At 44.7% G+C, this 22,118-nt stretch overlaps 3 protein-coding genes across 3 annotated transcripts; all 3 read right to left on the bottom strand.

The window, feature by feature from the left end:
* Positions 1–1,744: 1,744 nt before the first annotated feature.
* hoxa1 (homeobox A1) lies at positions 1,745–3,177 on the bottom strand. Its single transcript, XM_022747292.1, has 2 exons — positions 2,565–3,177; positions 1,745–2,124 (listed from the first exon to the last, which is right to left on the bottom strand). Exons 1-2 carry the CDS (start codon positions 3,169–3,171, stop codon positions 1,745–1,747), a joined length of 987 nt encoding a protein of 328 aa, XP_022603013.1. The 5' UTR covers positions 3,172–3,177.
* A 3,459-nt stretch (positions 3,178–6,636) lies between these two features.
* On the bottom strand, positions 6,637–8,691 carry hoxa2 (homeobox A2). Its single transcript, XM_022746932.1, has 2 exons — positions 8,289–8,691; positions 6,637–7,689 (listed from the first exon to the last, which is right to left on the bottom strand). The coding sequence occupies exons 1-2, from the start codon at positions 8,650–8,652 to the stop codon at positions 6,965–6,967; spliced, it is 1,089 nt and encodes a 362-aa protein (XP_022602653.1). The 5' UTR covers positions 8,653–8,691; the 3' UTR covers positions 6,637–6,964.
* A 3,612-nt stretch (positions 8,692–12,303) lies between these two features.
* On the bottom strand, positions 12,304–19,494 carry hoxa3 (homeobox A3). Its single transcript, XM_022746931.1, has 3 exons — positions 19,336–19,494; positions 16,792–17,368; positions 12,304–14,018 (listed from the first exon to the last, which is right to left on the bottom strand). Exons 2-3 carry the CDS (start codon positions 17,249–17,251, stop codon positions 13,219–13,221), a joined length of 1,260 nt encoding a protein of 419 aa, XP_022602652.1. The 5' UTR covers positions 17,252–17,368; positions 19,336–19,494; the 3' UTR covers positions 12,304–13,218.
* Between the last annotated feature and the right edge of the window lie 2,624 nt (positions 19,495–22,118).

Genomic DNA, 22,118 nt, shown 5'->3' with positions numbered 1-22,118 from the left:
TTTGCCCTTTTATGGAAGGATGGACTCGCATCCTGCACACCAGGAATTAAAACAGCAACTGGATCAGGAAACAGCTTTTCTTCAGTTTGAACACGGGACAGAGGATGTAGGCTACGTTGAAAATGGCAGATAAAACAAAAGTTCCAGTTTAGACACAATTGTATGTTTTTATGGAGTGGTATGAATACATATCATTGTATTTATATTGTAAATATGAATATGATATTTACTTAAAGTTTTTGACGAGCAGGTTTACAATGGGCGTAAATATTCCTTATAGCTCGAAATAATTGCTCTTGTTAAAGGGATGTTTGATGTAGGCCTAGTTGACTGTGTGACATGCACTGCTGCAAGTTTTCACTGTTCGTCTTGTCATCAGGTGTGGATGATGACACTTGCATGTAACTTGGGGGAACTGAGGAGTTTACGCTGACAGGGCCAGTGGGGCCCCATCCTTGTCGATAGCCTAACCCCGATGTTTTAATCGATAAGTGTTTCTCTTTTTTGTCCCCTCAGTAAGCCGAGAGCTCGATGAGGTTGTCATCACAAATGACGCGGACGTCCGCGCTCTCATCTCCTCCGTGGATAAACATGCCTTTAGTATGCCAATAACTCTTTACCCCAAGGGACGGGAGCGCGCACGGCCGCATACATTGAGAGACTCTGCGGTGCGTAAAAGAGACGCGTGCGGCTATTCAGAGGGTGGGGGGAATGGACAGAGCTGTAGATCTTAAAATGAAGGTCTGATGGGTGGATTTAAGTGGAAGATATGTGTTAAAATAATCTGAAAAGTCTCTTTAATTCTGTCTCTCCCAAGACTTTCCCCTCAGCAATGATACAGGAGGAGTTTTTAGAGGTAAACGCACTTTAATACACATGATTGACCCGTAAACGTCTCTCTGGACAAAACATTTTGTATGTGCCTCACTGGATTAAATAGATAATAGATAAAAGCCTGGAACACACATGGCCATCAATGACCGGTTCCCCAACTGATAAAACTCAGCGCCCTGCTAATAAAACATGAAAGCATTACGCATCATGCAAATCTCACACAATAGACATTCAGACAGTCGCGACACACAGACTCACAGGCCTGAAACACAGAAGTGACAGTGATTAAGGAGCTACTATAACAATGCACTCTATAGCGATTAATTAACGAGGTCATCTCGTTGATTGTGTGATGCCTAATTGACGACATCCAGTGCAATCAGCCACATGGCCGTGGCCATGACGCACAACTTTGGCACATTTGAGGTATTTGTTTTTGTGTGTGTGTGTGTGTGTGTGTGTGTGTGTGTGTGTGTGTGTGTGTGTGTGTGTGTGTGTGTGCGTGCGTGTATGTGTGTGCGTCTTTGTGACGATACATTGGCACATTCAGCAGCCCTGGTGAGGGGCAGGAATAAGGAAAGTACTGGATATCTTTTGCACCATCGTGGTCCTAGCGTAACGCTTATTTAACGTCAAATTACAAAGGAAAGTTGACACATTTTAAACCATGACCTACATTTGTTTGAACAGCAATTATCTTGTTCTTCCGAACACAATACACGATATAAAACAAATCTATAACCCAGAATTGGTCCATATTATTGTCCAAAGTTCCAAATAGTGCATTAACTCTTTCTAAACGTTCACACAAGTTATCCATCAACCAGAACTTTGGTTTTGATACACTGGGCATGAGCTTTGGTATATACAGGCCGCCTGTGGCCCGAAGAGATAAAGAGGCAGTTGATTCTTAATTGGAAGAATAAGGATCAGCCCCCGTGGAAGACACCGTAGAGGATGTGGGAGAAGGAGTAGAAGGGGCTGAGATCGACTTCTCAGATGTTGCATCGTCCAGTTTCTCTTGAATGCTCTCTTCCGCCTCGGAGGCTGGAGCTTTGGCCGGCAGCAGACCCTCCTTCTCCCGCTTCTTCTGCTTCATCCTCCGGTTCTGGAACCAGATTTTCACCTGAGTCTCATTCAGCTGCAGTGCAGCAGCAATCTCAACGCGCCGCGCCCTGGTCAGGTACTTGTTGAAGTGGAACTCCTTCTCCAGCTCCGTTAGCTGCTTAGTGGTGAAGTTGGTCCGGACCGTGTTCGGCTGACCCCCGTAGCCGTACTCCCCTGACCTGCCTGCAGACAGAGAAACCAATCACTGTGAACTCCCAAAAGGAAAAAGAGAGAGACCCTGCGTGTTCTCTGCTCACAACACACACTGCCTTACAACTTGTGGTTGGGAGCAACTTTTACGCAGAGGTCCATTAATGTCAGATACTTTGAAACATGATGTAATATTTGTATCACAGGTCTAAAATAATACAAACAATAATCCCTGCTTCTACTTTATGCAACATGAGGTGTTCCCAGCCTTCTGTCTTCTCCTGGCACAATTATGAAGTTGGCACATTCAGTCAGGAAGTGTCAAATTTAAAGTGTCAAATTTGAACTCAACAATTTGTCTTTGGCTACACTCATGCTCATCTGACATCACTTCAGTTTAAAGAATTCTAAGCCAATGCTATTTACAGATATTAGACTTTGTGCCATTGCCACAGGCACCACTTGGCACCTACCTGTTTTGGGTGGATTCCTCTTGACTTTCATCCAGTCGAAGGTCTGTGCAGAAGATGCACCCTCAGACAGAGGTGAGCAACAAGCCTCCAGGTGAGCTGCGTGCAGAGGTGACAGCGGGTTTGAGCACCCAGGAAAAGGGGTTGCTTGCTCGTGCCCGCCACCGTAGGCAGCGTGGGCATACTGCAGCTGGCCCAGGGGGGCGGCACTGTAACCCTGGCGATGCTGAGAGACCATAGAGGAGGAAATGTTCCCCGAGTACATCAGTGGGCCGCACTGAGGGAATCCAGCTGTGGAGTCTACTTCCTGGTTGAGCGCGTAATGGTTGTACGTAGCACAGAAACTTTGGGGTCCATAGCTGGAGCTGCAGGCCGGGTGGGCCCCATAGGCGAGACCCAGAGAGCTGGCAGTAGACTGATATGACCCCGGCTGGTGAGGAATGCCGTCAGGGGAAGCCCTGCTCGCCATGAAGCGGTCATCTGCCCCGCAGTTGTTGACAGTAACCGCGCAGGACTGGAAAGTTGTTATCCCGTGGTCCGAGTGGAAAGCCCTGACAGAGCACGAGCCACCTTCACCGCTCATCACCGAGTAGTCTAGGAAGCTGCTCATTGTAGCATTGTTCTACCGGGACCGAGGGACCGTCCGCTCTACAGACACCCTCTGATCTCTTCCTCTCTCCCCTCTTACCCTGAGTGACCGTGCCAACCTTTACCTATACTCTGTCCTTATCAGAGGAGGGAGGGGGGGGGGAGCACGGGCCGATATCAATGAACGGGTGCTGTCACGTGGGCCCGGGTCAGCCAGTGAGGCACTTGTCCTTATCCCCGTAAAGCCGGTGACAGATTGGTGTTTGAGTGGCTATTTAAATTCCAGGCGCTCGTCGATCAAGGTGACGCGCGTCGCCACTAATGTATTGGCCAAGCAAACAATGAGCTGGGAGGCAGACGGCGGTGGACAGCTCCGGGGTCGCAAGAAGAGCTGGGGAACGGCAAATACTGCGTCTTCTATCCCCCCCACCCCACTGTGCACTCTCCCGCCCGGGGAAAGATTAACGTTTCACCCTCTGCAACCTCTCCATGAGGACGACCTAGCACTCTGACCTCAGGTATGCTATTTTTGGAACAGAGAGCAGAATAGGTGTGTGCGTGCGTGCGTGTGCGTGTGTGTGTGCGTGTGTGTACGTGTGTGTGTGTGTGTGTGTGTGTGTGTGTGTGTGTGTGTGTGTGTGTGTGTGGTCTGTAGGCGGTTGTGCTTGTGCGCTCCGTGCGCGTCTGTATTCCGCAGCCATTCTGCTGTCATATGTACAATAGTGTCATTCTCTGCTGGATGGATGGATGGCTCAGTGTGTGTGTGCCACTGCCACAGGCTATCTGTGGGCTATCAGTGTCCCATTCCAATGCGAAGTGTTTCACGCTTTAACACTGTGAGAGATTTGCTCAGCAAATATTGTCACAGTTTGACAGTGAGGGAGAGGCATGAAGGTTTCACTCCTGACAGACACAAACTATTTCAGTTCAGGGCTCCTCTCTAACTTTGTTCCCCCATCAAGGTCGCATTAGAGATGTTTGTAGGAGGTCACAGGTGATGTAACGACAAGACAACACATTAAACATTAAGATGATGTGGTATTAATTCTTTCTCTCCCGGGGTCATGGGGTCCGCTATCTACTCTGATTTCACTCCCACATATATTCATTATGCATGTATGGTGATCAAATGATCTGATAATGCGAGGCCCGTCGTGGAGCTAATGCGCCCATATATATATAGCCCGAGGTGCGAGTGTGGGCTGATTATCCTGTTAAGTTCATCAAATAAAGCTGTTGGAGAAATTAATGGCCACGAGAAGTAGCGTTGGGAATCGCAGAGAGAGAGTGGGGAGGGGGTGTCTGCGTGGGAGACCTGCGGCAGCGATAGCAAGAGTCCAGGGCCAACCTCTCACTGAGGAAGGAAAAGAGAGGGGAGGGGAGGAGGGAGGGTGGGAGGATGAGAAGATCAGATGGAGAGATGAGCGCCCCCACCGGCGGTATGTAGTTAAACACGAAAAATGTTCACTGTGATTATTGATATGACATTATTAGCCTACATTATTGAGGATAGATAGATAGATAGATAGATAGATAGATAGATAGATAGATAGATAGATAGATAGATAGATTAAAAGTTTTTATCTTTGCATGTTATAGGATTTTACAGAAAGTGAGGAGGTGGCGCAAAGTTCCCACCAGTCAAAAGAAGCGCAGTGGGGTCAATACCCCCCCCCCCCCCCCCCGTCTTCCCAGCTGCCTCGCAACGTAGTGAGTGGCGCAGTGGACCTGCCTTTTGCCTATGGAAACTTCGCCAGGCCTCGGGAGCACTCTTGGCTCTTTGTGTGAACACATGTGCACAGAAAAGGCGCGCTGTCTTGGAATGATTTGGTTATAGCCCACACGGGCCTTGTGGTTAGAGTGCAGGAGTGCAGGGACAGCCTCTGCTTTTACCCCTATACCCCCTCCCACACACACACACACACACACACACACACACACACACACACACACACACACACACCACACACCACACACTCCTGTTGCCCAGTGGTCTAGTGGTCTAGTGTTCAGCCAGTCGATGGGCTGTTTATAGCTTCCAGATTATTCGATAAACCGCTGAACGCTCCAGTTTGTGAAATTCGCACGTGCAAGATGAGTTTCTTGGATTGGATCGATCCACGCGGGCCGTAGTCGCAACCGGTGTTTTTTTTTTTTTTTTTTACTGTTCTCACACAAATCTGTTAAAGTGGAACAACCTATTGAGTCAAGCTGTGCATGAACCAATAGCTGATTCCCACAAGTCAACTCAAGCGCAATACAATACAAGAGCATTCATAATCCCTATGTTGAACTGCAAGACTGTGTAGCAGTGCAACACTAACACTATTACTGCTGCTCCAGTAATGTTGCAAAAAAAAAAACAAACACAAACTCTCCTGATAAAGTGTTGCGTAATGTTGCAGAATGATCTTCTCTGTGCAGCATAAGCGAGCCATTCTTAGTAAATGTGTGTCTGATAAATCAAATCGAGTCCACAAGTAGTCTGTGTTGAGTTTTGGCTACTTTTAACACACGGGCAAAGAGTGCAGCCTCATAACCTGAACAAGGCTACTGCTACTGCTGCTGCTGCTGCTGCTGCTGCTGCCGCTGCCGCTGTGGCCGAGCCAGAGCCGTGTTTAAACAAGCTATAAAAATGAATTATTACCAAATGCATGCAGAGACTCAGCCCCCTTTTTTTAGCTCAGGAATTGGGGAGTCCCATATGAAAATGTAAGTGGGGTTTTATTTGTGCACATTACGCCACAATTGGTCTCCTTAATGTCCGTCTCATTCATGCCACGGAGTGATTTATGAGCTCCTGAAGGCAAACATGGCTCGGGTATTTGCCTGCAACATGCACACAATGTTAAGAGCCCTGTCATGCTAAGATCCTTGCTGGCGTATTTGCTTTTTTTTTCTCTCCCTTCTCTACAAAGTATGAAGTTTGAAGGTGAACACAGAAATTACTTATATTAGTTTGACTGCAGGCAGCATAAATAAATGTAAATATTCTCTAAACGTATTTCTCTAAATTATTGGCATCAATAATTTAGTTATTAACTGCTTATTTTCAAACGGGCCTATTTTATAGTCATTTTTCTAATAATAATGATAATAATAAAAGTTTATGACTAAAGTTTAACATAAGAAAATAAACTGCCTTTTCTTTCATTTTATAAAGAGACAGGTTATTTTATCTTTCAGGAAACATTTGAAAGTAATTCAGACTATGTTGAAATTGAATTATATAATAAAAGTTAAATTCAAACGTGTGTGTGCCTTCACAGCTCAGTGCGGTCTAGACTATTTATATTCATTGCCAACCTGTTGTTAAAATTTGCATACCGTCTCTATCTTCCTGTGCCCTACTTATTTTCTTTTTTTTTTCTTTTTGCATATTTTATACATGAATAATTCAAACACAAACATTCGGAGTGTAAGTAGAAAAAGAAACGACTCAAAAACACCAGGGAAAAAAAAAGATTGTAGCAAGTTAATTGTATTCTAACAAAAATATCCAAGACGTTGGAAGCTATACAAAAATAAAAATGACCAGGTTCCATAGGCCTAATATTGTATAATTATTCACATACACTCATAATTTCCATTCCAAGAGATCATTTTGTTATGGTAATTACAAGCCACGGTTGAGTAGAGCTACTTCAGTGATTTCATTTCATCCTTACCTTGAATTAATCGTCAAGTCAAATATCAACAGAATAAATGTGCCGAATATACAAATAACATTAGAGTTAATACCATGGTAGCCTGATATTTATTGTCCCGAGAAAAAAAAGAAAGAAAGAAAAAAAAGTTACTGTGATTGATTCGAGTTAATAGTTCAGATGCTGCAGGTCGATTGTAGTCAGAGACTCCGAGAAAAAATAAAAACTGTCCGTAGAAATGTCCACGGGGCTGTCCAGAGACTCTGACAAGCTCGGCGAGGCCGCATCGGAGAGCTGTAGGCAGGAATCCGAGGAGAAAGGCTGAAAGTCGTGTATAGAAACATCCAGGGCCGGGGGACTGTCGCCATTGTCCGGGCCAGATGCCGAGCCGGGGCCCATTGTTGACATGCAGCCCGGAACAGTGGGTGACGGGTTGGGAAAATGTTTCAGATTTTTGTCATTGCTGTTCAGCGGCGCAGCAGCAAAGCTCATGGACTCTCCATTGTGGAGCTGCTGTGCGGAGCTAAGAGAGTTGTTCTGAAAGGAGCAGGTATCTCTCTCCAGCAGGGCCCCGCTCCGCTCGTACAGGGGGGCCTCGTCCTCCTCGTCGCTGTGGATGCCGTCCTCGGCGCCCGGCCCTTTCCCCTCCCCGTTGTGGTTCTCCTTGCTCTGGGTCTGCCGTTTGTGCTTCATGCGCCGGTTTTGGAACCAGACTTTGACCTGCCTCTCGGTCAGGTCCAGCAGAGCCGCTATCTCCACTCTCCTCGGCCGGCACAGATACTTGTTGAAGTGGAACTCCTTCTCCAGCTCCAGCAGCTGTGTGTTGGTGTACGCTGTCCTCAGCCGACGAGAGCCCCCTCCTCCCCCACCGCTCTCCACAATCTCAGGCGAGCCTGGAAAACAAGCACCACGGTAGCGTGGGATTAAAACGCAGGACAAAACAGTTACATAACCCCGCAGCCCGTGAATCTAACATTAAGGCTTTCACAAACCACCAGAGAGTGGCTCTCAACACGCTGCAGCAAAATGGCCGCTGGAGCTACTGACCCGAGCTCAGCCTGTGCAGCCTTTATCTAAAAATCATTACTGTATAAAGATACACATCGGATTGTTTTACACCTAAAAAATGTTCAGCGTGAACGAGAAGCAAGCACGGTGCAATATAAAAGCAGTGAGGTCCAGGCTGGTGTGGGATACTAATGAATGCTCCAGCTGCCCTCCTCGGCAACGGCACTCCATCACTCTTCATTACTGTCACACATCAAAACTCTGCTACGGCTACAGGAATAAATCATCTTACATCACCAAACTTTACCCAAACTTTTTTCTTCTTGCTTCATACACAATCACAGCAAAGCAACGACCATAAATCCATCAGAGCAACGCGACTGGAGGATATTTATGTTTTTAAGGAAAGGCCTGTGTTCAGGGCTCTAATTTAGCAACAGATAGTAAACAGCTTTTTGCAGAAAGTGCTGCAGAAATCACCCACCTTTTGGAGAAAAGCACACGGGTCCATTAGAAATGGTGGTCGCGGTGGAGGTTGGCAGGTGGTTCCTCTTGGAGGCTTTCTTCTCCCGCATCCAGGGGTACTCCGGGGGTAAGGAGGCGGTGGGCAGCTGGCTGCATCCGTCGGGGCTGTGTCTGGGCCGGCCGTGCCGCGGATGGCTGCCCGGGTTCAGGCTGGGAATGGTCTGCTCAAAGGGAGGAGGAATCAGTGTCGGGCGTGAAAGCGTCGAGCTCTTGATTGATGAACTTTGAAATGAATCAGCGACAGGGGGGAAAGATGTCAGGCACTCAGCAAGCGACGGCTGACTATTGATAAAACCGCTCTCTCGCTCGAATTCGTAATTCATCTCCGCTCCCTGAGAGCCGAGGAAAGTTTGCACGCGTATTTTTATAAATGTTGCGGCTCAGTGAGGACGAGGAGGAAAAAATCATTAAAAAAACCTCGTGGTGGTGTTTTTTTTCTATATCACTGATTACGGCCGTATGGGGACCGAGCTAGTATTAAACTATTGAATTCATGGAGACAAGGTTGAAATTGGACCGAATTGCCTGTCACATGATTACCTCTGCCCAATGACAATTTGGGGTTTAATCAAAAGAAGCCACTGTCTGCCTGATTGATCCAAAAACTCAGATGAAGAACGCCTCGCTCAGCTGGGGGACGACTGTTTTTATTTACATCTTTGTCCGCTCAGTTTATCCTCCTCTCGCACCCTCCAGTCCAGTCCACTAAGCTACAAAATCTGTTTTTTAAGAATGGCTGACGCTCACTATTACAGGGAAGGAGCCCAGCCTAGGGTGCGCGCGGATTCGTGCACTCCTCTTTCTCGTATTGTTTGAGGATGTCAGTCGAGAACGCCCCCACCTCACACACACACACACACACACACACACACACACACACACACACACACACACACACACACAGACACACACAGAGATTTCACGCCAGTAGCTATTCATATAGGCAAGAGCCAGACTTCAGAGGTGAAAACACACACACACACACACACACACACACACACACACACACACACACACACCAAAAACTGATTTTGAGACTTCTCGACAGAAACAAACCCCAACAGTCCAGCCTGTTCAGTGAGGGTGCTGACTCCAGAATAGATGTGATTCCTCAAAAGGTGCATAACAATGAAATATGCAGTGCATCCATTGACATGTGTTGCAATAAAAAGCCCATCCATTAGGTTAATACTGACGGATATGACATGTTCAGGCCATTTCATCCCCTAACTGCAGTTTAACATTTACAGCTGCACTGCACAAACTTATAAATAGACGCACGAGCACGCAAACACGTGCACTCAAAATCATTGGGTTTTTTTTTTGTTTTGTTTTGTTTTGTTTTTTTTATTATTAGCCTGTTATTATTAAAGGCTATTTAAGGGGGCTGTGTAGATATGATATTAAAACACACAAGGATTTTCGTTTATTCCACAAAAGGTCGATTTTATAACGAGGTCATGCGCGCCCATGTGCGTGCACATACCCACAAACACTGGGTTGGGCACACAGGCACTCTTTGTTTTGTGATTGCTAATAGTTGGATTATTCGATAACCATAAATTGCCATAATTATTGCCCCTTTTTAAATTAAACTACCCTAATATTCATATTCATGGTAAAGAGGCAGGGGCAGGGTTTGCTGGGAGCACAGTAGCTACACTGCTGAAGGGCTTCCTGCTGGACCCCTTCTACCTGAAATTGCAATGAAGCGAACACCAACACGGTTACGATCGACCATTTACAACGAATCCATTTGGAGTGTTATTATGTAGATGGAAATGTTATTGAATGGCTCTTCCCCGCAGTGTTTGGTTTTATAGCTCTTCCAGAATAATCTGTGAAAGCCCCATTTGGGATGTTTTTCGTCAAGCAGTGTACATGTTGTATTTCCATTCAAAAAAAAAAAAGAAAAATGTATGGCTTAGTGAGTAAGAGAGAGGAAGAAGAGAAGTGGTAGGCCTCTCTCAGTTTGTTGCTTATATTCCAAACAAAGAGTCTTGGAAGCCTGTGCGCGATCAATCTTACTCGCCAAAAGGTCTGACAGCTCGGTGCCCTCACAACACATTTAAGGTTTCTAACTCTCCCCCGGATCAAATGCAGCCAGGAAGCGGCGAGAAACACTGGCCACTCAGATTAGAACCAGTTTCTGCTCACAGTTGTGTCCGGGCTGTCGCTGGAGGGATGTTTTAAAAGATAAATAAGAATCCAGCTTCTCAAGATGCGACCATTTCCTCTCTTTTTTGAGGAGGAGGTGTATAATGCGCCATTGGTGAGTATATGGCGAAGCAGCTTCTCCACCTGGCTTTTTTTTTTTTTTTATCTTTGAATTGTGAGTGCGATTTACACACCGACGTGTATTTGTGAGTTTTTGGTGGACATGCAGGTCTGTGCGTGGAGCAGACTGTGTGGTGGAGGACAGAGTTGCTAGGGGAAGAGATGGATGGCTTTTTTGGAATTACGCACAGGCTTTGTGTGCAAGGAAAGGAGTGGGTGGCGGCATTTAGTGGACCCCAGCCTGTCCTACACACTTGTCTTTACAGCAGGATTGATTTAGGAGCACTTTCCCACGGATGGAAACGCAATGAAAGAAATACACGTCCCCTTTTTTTCGGTTAAAACGTTATTTATGTGCTACCTGTGTATGGCGCATATGGGTCAAATCAGTGCCTTGCTGTGCATGCGTGTGCGTGTGTGCGCGTGTATTTGTCTGTGTGTGTGTGTGTGTCTGTGTTGGATGCAGAAATGCTCAGTGCATCAGCTTTTTTTTTTTTTTTTGACACACCATGGTTCAATTGTTCTAGGTTTCCCTGCTAACCATATGTCAGGGCTGCTAATGTCCACGTCCTCTTATATCAATCATATCGGGCTGAAAATGAATTGTTGTTGCAAAATCAGTGAGAACAAATAATAACAGAATCATAAATACTGAACATGGCACAAAAGGTTTTTGCTAATTTGAGAAGAGAGATAGAAAACTCCCTAAGCATGCTTCAATTTAAAAAAAAAAAGAAAAGAAAAAAGAAAAAGCTTTTTCCCTCGAGAAAATTTTAGTAAATTACAAAACAATATTTAAGCTCCATGTTTGTTTGAATTGAATTTTGAAAAATTCATTTATATACTAGGAAATTGCTGCTAATAATGAATACAAATACACTTTAAAAAAATGTATCATAATTTCTGTACTACCCTTTCAGGGAATCCAAACACACACACGGTCGGTTTTCCATCTCTCCTCTGATCATTTCTTTACTTTAACCATCCTCATAACCGAGGTGCTGCTTGCTGCTGAACGCTGCCATCTGCAAATCTGCAGAATAATGAGACAAATGAAACCCCCGTTATGACTCCAGTTCAGCCTGTATCCTCTCTGACCGCATTTGACTGACTGAACATATCAGGGAATTATTTTTCAAACGATTTCTCATTTAGCTTGTTTGTCTTTCCTGCAGAATCTCCAGAAGGGCCCGTGTGACATTTTTTATTATTATGGATGAGAGGAGAAGAGGAGGCCACCCGAGAGTTTTCTTCACGTGGAGTCAAGAGGAGGGAGACAAAAATCAAGTAGCTTTTTCCGCGTATTTGACTCCATCAGCGGCCAATTCCTTTTTTTTTATGTTGTTGAATATTAATTATGGCCAATGATTCCTCATCATTTTGTATGCATGGATAATAAACACATATATTTACTAATTATCACCCATGGTTCATTAGTATTATTTTTATTATGCTTCTAATATACTGCCAGTTGTTTAAAATGCATTTTTTACTTTTATGTTATCACCTCCTCATCATGAAATTTATCACAATAATAAAATGTAATAATAGAAAAATTAGAAGTAAATTTTTCATATTTGTTTTATTTAAGAAGCTGCCTTGTATTTAATGTAGTTCTGTGAAATGCCTCTGATGTGTCTAAATTAAAAGGAGGATGTGCTACAATTATATTTCAATTCTTTTATTTATTTCTTCGAACTGGAGCAGCATGGAATGTATGACATCGAGAAAAAAAATTTGATGATGTCTGTTTCTTTTTTTTCTTCAATAAAGAAACTGCTAACGTGTGTCCTTCTTTCCACCCTTATTGCAATGACTGATTGACTTTACATTCGCTGGGAAAATAAAACACCTCCTCGAAGAAGAAGAAGAAAAAATATGGAAACATAGGCTATAATAGCAACATGGTGAGCTGCTGCTGCTGCTGCTGCTGGGAGCTTGTGCAGAGTAGACTACATGTATGGGGCTGGAAAAGGGCCGAGACGCTAATATGCACCAACCTTCTCCCCACACAAAGATGGCAGGGGTGTCAAATAATACTAAAGGACTATTTTATCTTTACACCAAAACAAAAATAAATAACATCAGAAAGTCCAATAGAACAAAACACAAGCAAGGGAGGTTGCGTGTTAGCTCATGACCCTTGTTTTTTGAAAAATATTTTTTTTCCCTCATAATCCAAGCTCGTGGCTTCACAAGTGCAACAAAATGCAAAACACAATTCTTCAACTGCGGATAAATAAAAGACGGACAAATTCACATTAAAATGAATAACATACGTTCATAATACCCTGTTTGAGTGTCAATATTAAAACAAGATTTAAAAAAAAAAAAGATTAAATAGGCCTATGCATATAGTGTGCCCCCCTCCCTCCCGCACTAGACGTCCTACAGCCCAGATAAAGGTCTTTGTGAGACAATGACACGAGCAAATAGAGAAAAATTCAAGCAAGTCGTGATTATTTATCCTACGCTACTTCACACATCAAACTATAGAAAACATAAACAAAAGCAGAGAGAAGGTGGAAGCCGTGAGGAGGCGCAGAAACAAAGCAGTAATGTGTCTGGAGGTGGGTAAGACAATGGGCGGAGTGATCCGGGCAGCGCCACCGCTACAGATGCGTCAGTTTAGGCGCTTCCTGGATTCTTCCCTGAGAGTAGTGCGGCGTTAGGTCTGTGTACGTCGGTGTCGGATCACACACTCCGTGATGCTGACTGTTGCCCATTGTGATTGCTCCATTGTAGTCCATGTTCGCGGACGGCGGGTGCGGGAGGTGGGTCAGACCGAAAACAGAGGCCCCAGAATTGGGCATTGAGTCGATGTAACCTCCGCCGACATAAACGGGGCTGCCCTGCATGTGCGTCCCGTAGTTGCCATTGCCTTGGAGAGGATGCGCGTCATACTCGGGCGTGGCCGAGTCGGTCCCGGGATACCTCTTCTGGGAGGGCGGGCAGTTGTTGAGGGAGCTGTTCAAAGGAGGGGGATATGACGTGGCCATACCGTATGCATTTTGATGAGGTTTATTGTAAGACGTCGGCGACTGGGATTCATAAGGTACACTGTTTACAAGAGAATGCATAGAGTTGAGGTATCCTCCGCCTCCTCCACCGCCGCCACCACCGGAGGCCGGGCCCACGGGACTCCGCGGGGACTGTCCGCCAGGGGAAGGCATCATTCCGACGCCTTTCTGATCCTTCTTGTATTTCATCCTGCGGTTCTGGAACCAGATTTTGATCTGTCTCTCGGTGAGGTTGAGCAGGTTGGCCATCTCCACCCTCCGGGGTCTGCACAGGTACCGGTTAAAGTGGAACTCCTTCTCCAGCTCCACTAGCTGGGCGCTGGTGTAAGCTGTCCGGGCCCTCTTCGATGCTGCTGACCCCGGAGGACTCTTGTCTCCGGGGCAACTCTCCACTGTCAGAGAGGAGGAGAGGAGGATGTCAATCAGTAATCCATTACAGACAGACAGAGTGGGAGAGAGAGAGAGAGAGGTACAGAGGCAGAGACTGGAAAGTGAGAGTGGAAGCAAAACCTCGTGACAACACGCACACAGCTGATAACAAAACTCTCCACCACCATCAAGAGGGGGTGGGGAACAGTTTACTAGATAAATATGCCCTGCTCCACCACTTAAGGAGGAATTTTCATCCACCCCCCCCCCTTGTTTTTCTTAACGTGCGCGTGTGTGTGTGCGCGTACTGTATGTGTTGCAAACATCTCAACATTTTGATAAATCTGCTCCCAAGTACCAAGCACAAGGGTTATCACCAGGGCTCCATAAGACAATTAACAATCAATGTATGGACACTGCGCCTGTGTGCACGCTACACTAACCACAAAGGGAAAAAAGTAACTGGAGAACACTGGGTCAATATCTGATATGCGACCAGGTAACCTCAGATTTCCTACTAAAACATTTTGACCCTCATCTTCACCCGTAGTCACACAGTAGCACACGCGTAATGCAAACACAAGCATTATGTATTCCTCGGAGTGTATAAAGCAGCTCGCCTTCACCTCGCTGATAAGCCTCCCCTCTTCCAAGAGGAGCTGGAGCTTGGCTGCAGAATAGCAAGGTGTTGGTCTATTTACCGCCGTGGCACACGGCCAACACTTAATAAATTTCACTACCTGCCGCCCAGACAGGGAGCAAAAGGAATGCAGCATGACATATCCAGCCCCATTAGGTTATTACAGAGACGAAAGAGTTAGCGCGTGGCATGGGAGGGATACCCATATGTAATGATAATAATTATTGCGATATTATTTATGAATTCATTTTCTAATTGTTGTGGTTTATAAAATAGACTGAATCGGGAAACGTGCAGGATTATTGGCACGTGCGTAAAAGTCTTTTCATACATGTGTTGTTAAAGCGAATGAAAACACTTTCCCAGACATAAATCACACGGACACTGCTTTGCATTTCTGCACTAACCTATAACTTAGTTAGGACACTAATATTAAACAAAATGAGAGGGACATGGGAAATGAGCATCTCTTAATCTTTGGATTGGCTTTGTGTAAATAAACACAACCCCCACTCATCTGAACTGTCCAAGTTTTCCTCGAATCAAAACAGCAGAATGTGCGTAAAACGTGCGTAAAGGGCCTTTCATAAATGGTAGCACTTTTCAAACCGTTAAAAACACCATCCCAACATAAATCACAGTAAGGGGCACCATTTTGCTTCATATTTGTAGTTCTTACTGTAGACAACTACCTAAAATGCCAAAGTAATTTACAAAATACAAACATAATGTGTCAACTGTGATTTTTTTGGTCAGTAAATACCCCCCAAACCCTGACACACAAAGTTTTCCTCCAGTTCAACAGCAGGATGTGGATCGCTAACATGCGTAAAAGGGTTTCCATACATGTTAGCAACTCGACCTGTTGTCAAAAACTAACCCAAACCTTCCCTAAACACGACTCTTGAAATAATTAAATGAAAGTCGCCACCTTTCTTTGGAGTTTCAACTTTTACTGCACGAAACTACCTGGATAATGATTAGAGAATTACCAACTTCAGTTATTTAAAAACAACAACAACAAACAAACAAAAAAAACAAAAAGGTAACTGGAAGATGAGCATGTCTTGATTTTTTAGGTTGGTTCTAATAAAAACCCCAAAACACAACCTCCCCACCTTCACCCACCAAGTTTTCCTCTCTTCAAAACAGCAGGGTCTGGTTTGCGTACGTGCGTAAAACGTGCGTAAATGGCCCTCCATAAATGTTAGCACTTTAACGGGTTGTTAAAAACTAAAGAAAACGCCCTCCACAAACATAAATCAAAATGAAGCCACATGACTTTGCATTTCTACCTGCACCTTAATTGAAATATTACCCACACCATTTACAAAATAAGAAGGTCATGGGAAATGACCATTTCTACATTTTTTATTTAGCTCGGTTTTGTTCTATGTAAATAAACACACCCAAACACCCCACGACCACCCCACCCCCACCCCCCCACACTCGGACCCACCAAGCTTCGCTCTAATAAAAACAGCAGGACAAACTGAACAACTGTTGTGCGTGTTTGTTTGTTGTCCCTGCGGGAACATTATGTGATCAGTGGAGATGCGTGTTTACAGTAGGGACAGGTCAGCTGCAGGGCACAGGGACAACAAATGGTGGAATCTACTTCCAATGTTGAGGCACGTGATTCTTCTACAGTCTACAACCTTATAGTATATTTACAGTAAATCATGTTATGGGGTATCATTTAGAGGAGAAATCATTCCCTTTAAATATATAATGTGGATACTCTATACCCTGAGATGTGTGGTGGAGGAGTTGATTAAACTGTGGGTTTGTTTTTTGTGAATAACTTTAGGAGCCTACGAAATGAACTAAAATATAAATACAATATTATAAAACCACAAGCCACTGATTTAAAGATAAATTACCACCTCTCTGACATTGGCACCTAAAAAATATAACCTGTCCAGGCACAGTTTTGTCCTGTTGCACTCTGCCCACCCGTCTATCTTAACCCCTTACCTGAACACCCACCCACCCACACCCTCTATGTCTGTGTGTCCTCCCTCAACAAAACTTATGTAACTTTGTGGTCAGAGGCTATCTTGTTGTGTGTGTGTGTGTGTGTGTGTGTGTGTGTGTGTGTGTGTGTGTGTGTGTGTGTGTGTCTGGTGTTGTCAGCAGGTTTAGGTTGGAAGTACCTGAACTGGAGCTACTGGTGGGTTTCTGCTTGGTGTTCTGACGGGATTCCTTCATCCAGGGGAAGATCTGTTTGCGAGCGCCAGAGGTCGGGGAGCCGTTCTTGGCACTGGGCTGGTTGGACCCGTTGCTCGTGTTTTGGCTGATAGCACCGGGGGATTGTGAGGGAGGGGGTGGGCCTGACACCGGCACCTGCGGTTGATTGCTTTCGGGATGAACCTTAGACTGCGCCGCCTGAATGGCTGTGGTCCTGTCGCAGCTCTCCGCCATCTCCCCCGGCTTCTGCAGCGCCACGGAGCCGTCAGGAGACTGCAGGGAGCAGGCAGGTCGATGGTACTCACTTTCCACATGAGAGGCCCGGGGATATTGGACCTGATTGGCATCATAACTGAAGCCATTTGCGCTTTGATATGGGTAGCCACTGTAAATTGCGGAGCTGTCGTAGTAGGTTGCCTTTTGCATCTCGCCGTTTCCCAATATTTATTTCAGAAACTGACAGGGTCTTGACACCCTTGTAGAATAACATTGGCACCCCGTGGTCACGTGACGCCTCTCCGCCAATGGCCTCCTCGGGTGAACCTAGGGTTACAAGAAGCACTGTGAGGAGAAGAAATGGTGGCGATCCATCTTACTTTTCAATACAGGCCTGACACTGGAGACTATGGAGGCAAGATAGGGCCAACAGTCCTGTAGACTATTACCGTTTACCTTATGGCTTACACAGGGCACAAAGGCACGCACTAACCTTGTATTACCATCTGTGCCAAACAACATCAAAACAAAAAAACCTTTACAAAAGCATTTCAGATTGCCAAATCAATTTTAGGACCTAACAAGAAACTGCATGACATTTTAAAGCTCTGAGCCTATTAACAATGAAAGTGAATACACAGTTACAGCAAAACTTGTGGAGAAAAAGCTGTGGGTAAGAAAGGGAGCTGTAGGAGAAGCTTATTAGCGGGTTACCACACAGGAATATAACATTTCTGTTACATTGTTATTCTACCAAAGGGCTGTCAACAGTGGATCTGATTTCCTGGTAGCAGATGAAAACATTCCCCGTGGCTCACGAAAGTTTAACGCTATTTTTGTTTTTTTTATTATTAGCTAAAAATCAGCCTCCTTCAGTAAAAGCCACCTGGTGCAAAACATAAACAACCGCATTCTCTTCTTTTTTTTTTTTTTGTTCTTTGCGTGCTGCAAGATGAATGGAAGGGGCACGAGGAAACCTGAAAAACCGGGCGGGCATTCGTGTATCTCCATGACCACAGTGTGAACTTTTCCTTGCAGGCCCCATAATAATGACTGCTGTCGGTGCTGTCCGCGCGGCGGCCCGTCGCGGTGATATATGGAGAGGGTCAGTGGGCCGGTACGGCTTGCACTGAGTGAGCGACCCGGTGAGCAGCCAAACCCGGTGAGCTGTACGCCAAGGCGGACAGAGACCCGGGGATGGCACACCCAGAGCCTGCTGCTAAAAGCACCATAACTCACGCAGGTAACCATGGGGATCCGCCTCTAACAGATTACTGAGGAAACTATAAACCATAGTAGCCACAAAGCCACAGGTCACTTTGCTTATCTTTTATAATGTGACCTACCAATGAAATAATTCATGTGTTTTAACCAAAGTCACGAAAAATAGCAAAATACAATGCATATTAGTAATAAGAAAAATAATAAAAATGATAATAATAATAATAATAGTAATAACAATTATAATAAGCAATAGTTTTAAATAAAAGTAAATAATTCTCATTACAAATGAAAGGTCATCCTGTTCATTAGTCATTTGCTTCTGAAATCATGCAGTTCTTTTGTCTGCACTCTGCACTGCCCGTCGCCCCAAACAGGGGAGCAGATAGAAAAATAACATTTATAAAAAATAAAAAATAAAAAATACAATCTAAACTGACTGCAAACCTATAACTTCACATTTTAACTGCTGGAGCTAAAAGGCCCTGGCGTTGTGTCTGATAGTAAAACCTGAGCCCAACAATAACGATGTTAGGGCTGTAGCCAGCAATAAAAATGTTACTTGTTTATTTCATGGTCCATAGTTGTATGAAAGCCAAAGAGCAGACACACGGGCTAAACTACTATGTATTTTCATAAAATGAGCAGAAGGTGAAGTGAAAGGAAAATAAATGTCGAAATAACACTGGGTTTGTGCAGGCGGGCAAAACAAGCAAGCAAATCAGTCTAAAATGAGCCCTCAGCTTGATCTCAACGCAGCTAAACCGCAGACTGAAAGAAGGTGTCTTCACTGTATCTGCTCTCATGATGACCTGGAAAAGATATCAGAAAGCAGTGTGGTGTGTATCTCCAGGCGAGCCATTGCGAAAGTCATAAATGGCAGAGAAAGAGAGACAAAAGACAGACTTGAGCTGTGCGCGCAGCCCTCTGCTCCACGTTAGAGAAATCTGGCTGCCTGACTGTGTGTGTGAACTCTTCCTGAACCGAGATCTAAGTCATACGGTGATAAATCACCGCGCGACACACAAACTCCGCCATTTACAACCGAGGGAGCCTATTTCTGGCCTGCTTACCTTATCCTCTGACGACGAATGCAGAGCACCGAGCAATATTTTCTCATTCAGCGACGAAATCGATCAAAGCAGTAATCCAGAGAAAAGTTTAAAGGCAGGGCTGGCTGGGTGAAGCAGCAGCAGAGGCAGCAGCAGACTGCGCCCTGCCATACAACCAGGCATTAGCAGCCACAACAAAAAAAGGAAGAGCAGAGAGAAACCCCTTTCCTTTTTTCCTTTTCTTTTTTTCCTACTCGACGTGGATGGGTAAACCGAGATTACGAAAGCAGGCGTGAGCAGTCAGGTCAGCGAGATAAGAGTTATCTGGCCCCAAGATTGAATTTATCGTCATGCTATAGAGCAATGGCCAGGGCTTCATACCAATATTAAACTCAGCCAAGGCTATACTGGACTATGTGATCCTTCACCAGTACCATGCAGACACCAGTGAACTGCCCCGAACCAGAGCGTCACCATAGACAAGAAAAATTATGCAAATGAAGTAGCGCCTTGGAAAGCCAGTTCAAATCAAGTGGCTGCCTCTCCTCCTCCCCCAACCAAATGAGGCAGCGTGTCTAGAAAAAAAAATACATCGTTACAAATAGCATGGAAGTCCATCCCTAAAGTGTTTTAAATCTTTTTTTTTTTTTTTTGTTATTATTTACTCCATGTCCTGCAGTGGAATTATGAGCCCAGTGGATGAGATGTTGGAGAGAAGGGAGAATACAAAGGAATAATCAGGCGCTGAGCACGCTGCTTTTCCATTTCCATGGGACATAAAGGGCTTCTATCCACAGCTTAATCATTAACCCGCATTTTTTGCATATGCTCCTCAATCTTTTGGCACAAGAACGCGCAATTCGTTTGCACTTCTGCGCCAGGTTGTTACTCCACTGCCTGCTTGGCTTCTTGTGTGAAGAATACAACATATGTTTTTTTTTTGTTTTGTTTTGTTTTTCTTTAAAGATTAGAAAGCTCAACAACCTCAGATCAAAGCCGTGTTCGAAGTATATCAAGGGAAAATCCCACCAGGAGCAGGATGTGAAAAATGGGAAGAAGTTTCATCACCAAAGGGCAAAGCGGAGGACATGCAGCGAGGAGCAGGGGAGAGGGGAGCCGGCAGCAGGGGAATCCCTCTGCATGGCAATACTGGCGTTTGCAGCCAAAAAGAAAGAATGAACAAAAAAATAATAATGTCCTCTCAGCTTCTTATGGGCTGTAAACACGTCCAGAGCTGCAGCTTCTCTGCTGGTTCCAGGCTCTGAGACAAAATTCAATGACAATTTAAAAAAAAAAGAAAAAAAAAGATGGAAGACACGGACGGCGTGGGAGGGTGAGTGGGACAAAAATTCACGCGTGAGGATTTTTTTTTTTAGCCAACTCGGCTTTTTCTTTTCCAGACTGGAGCAGTCACTTTGTATAATTATTTACTTCTTTGTGTTTTACTAAAATGCTGATTCGTCTCTCTCTTTAATTTGGCCCCGTGCAGAGGGGTTAAATGTCAGTGAGGTGCTGGTGCTGCTGCCCTGCTTCATACAAATGATGTGGGAGAAAGAAAGAAAAAAAATGTTTTTTAAATGTTGATGAAAGAAAAAAACATTTTGAAAAGTTCATTGCAGTAAACTACAGCGGCTCCAAGCAGATGGCTTCCACAGAAAGTGCTTTTTGAAAGGAGTAAGGCACCGCTCCAAGAGCTGCGATTCCCCTCGTCACTTTTATAGTGACAAATTACACCACAAAGACAAGTGGAAGAGAAGGAATTATTGCTCACGGGCTGCTCGTATTGCTGCTGCGAGGAAATGTACAAGCCACGGGCTGCTTCTCTACCCCTGCGAGTGCTTTGGTGGGCGTGTGTGGTACTTATTAGAAATTGAATACGGATATCACCATCAAGCATTCATAACACAAATCAATAAAGATGTATGGACTTACCGAAGGCAGTTCAAGGTGTCTCGGAGACCTCGCGATGGCCTGAATTTACTTGGCTGGATTTCTGCAACGAGGAGTGGAATAAATATTTTTCAAATTCTCAGAAGATAATACAACCTTTTTTAAAGTGTTCTTTGAAACATATGATTGTGAATTTTTTTTTCAAACAGCCCAGTTGGAAAATGTGATTATACGAATCAAAGCTGATGTTATTGTGCGTAATTGTTTGGGCCTTGTATTAAAATGGCGCAGAAAGAAACGTCTATAGAAAATAGGCTAACCTAAATCAGGTGAAATTCGATGCAAGTATTTTTAATATAATAATTTGGATGGAAATTTAGATTTAACAACATGCTGCAAGTATTTGTATTTAATTGACATTCACAGCTTCGAGGAAACGTAAAAAACTAGATCCGTTTTAAGATTTAGCAACTAAATGTCACCCAACAAATTAATCCTCAGAAAACACGAGACAAGCCAAACACAAATGAAGAGAATCCATGAATTCATATCATGGTGCAAAGATTATACTGGGAGAAAAACAACACCAAAGCCGAATATCGAGGCTTATCAGCGTAATATCATTAAAAACATTAAAATGGGCCTATGCAAATAACGTGTTTGTTGTTTCCCTGCTGGCCGGTGAGCATTTTCTCCACAAACGGATCGAATAGTCATTAGCTCTCGCGCACCATCTTCCCCAAGTCCCCGTGCCCATAAATCAAGCTGGAGCGCCGTGACCTCAGCGCGGCCGCGCGGTCCTGGATGGCACTCTGTCTTCCATTATATCCTCGTTTCCCTGGCGGAGCGACACAACCCCACCGCTTTCCCCTACTTTTTTTTATGGAGCCCATCTTGATGTACCATTTGCGCAC

Source organism: Seriola dumerili, unplaced genomic scaffold, assembly GCF_002260705.1.
Source record: "Seriola dumerili isolate Sdu_G_001 unplaced genomic scaffold, Sdu_1.0 BDQW01000110.1, whole genome shotgun sequence".
Classification (NCBI taxonomy): domain Eukaryota; kingdom Metazoa; phylum Chordata; class Actinopteri; order Carangiformes; family Carangidae; genus Seriola; species Seriola dumerili.
This window is presented reverse-complemented; position numbering and strand designations above follow the sequence as displayed.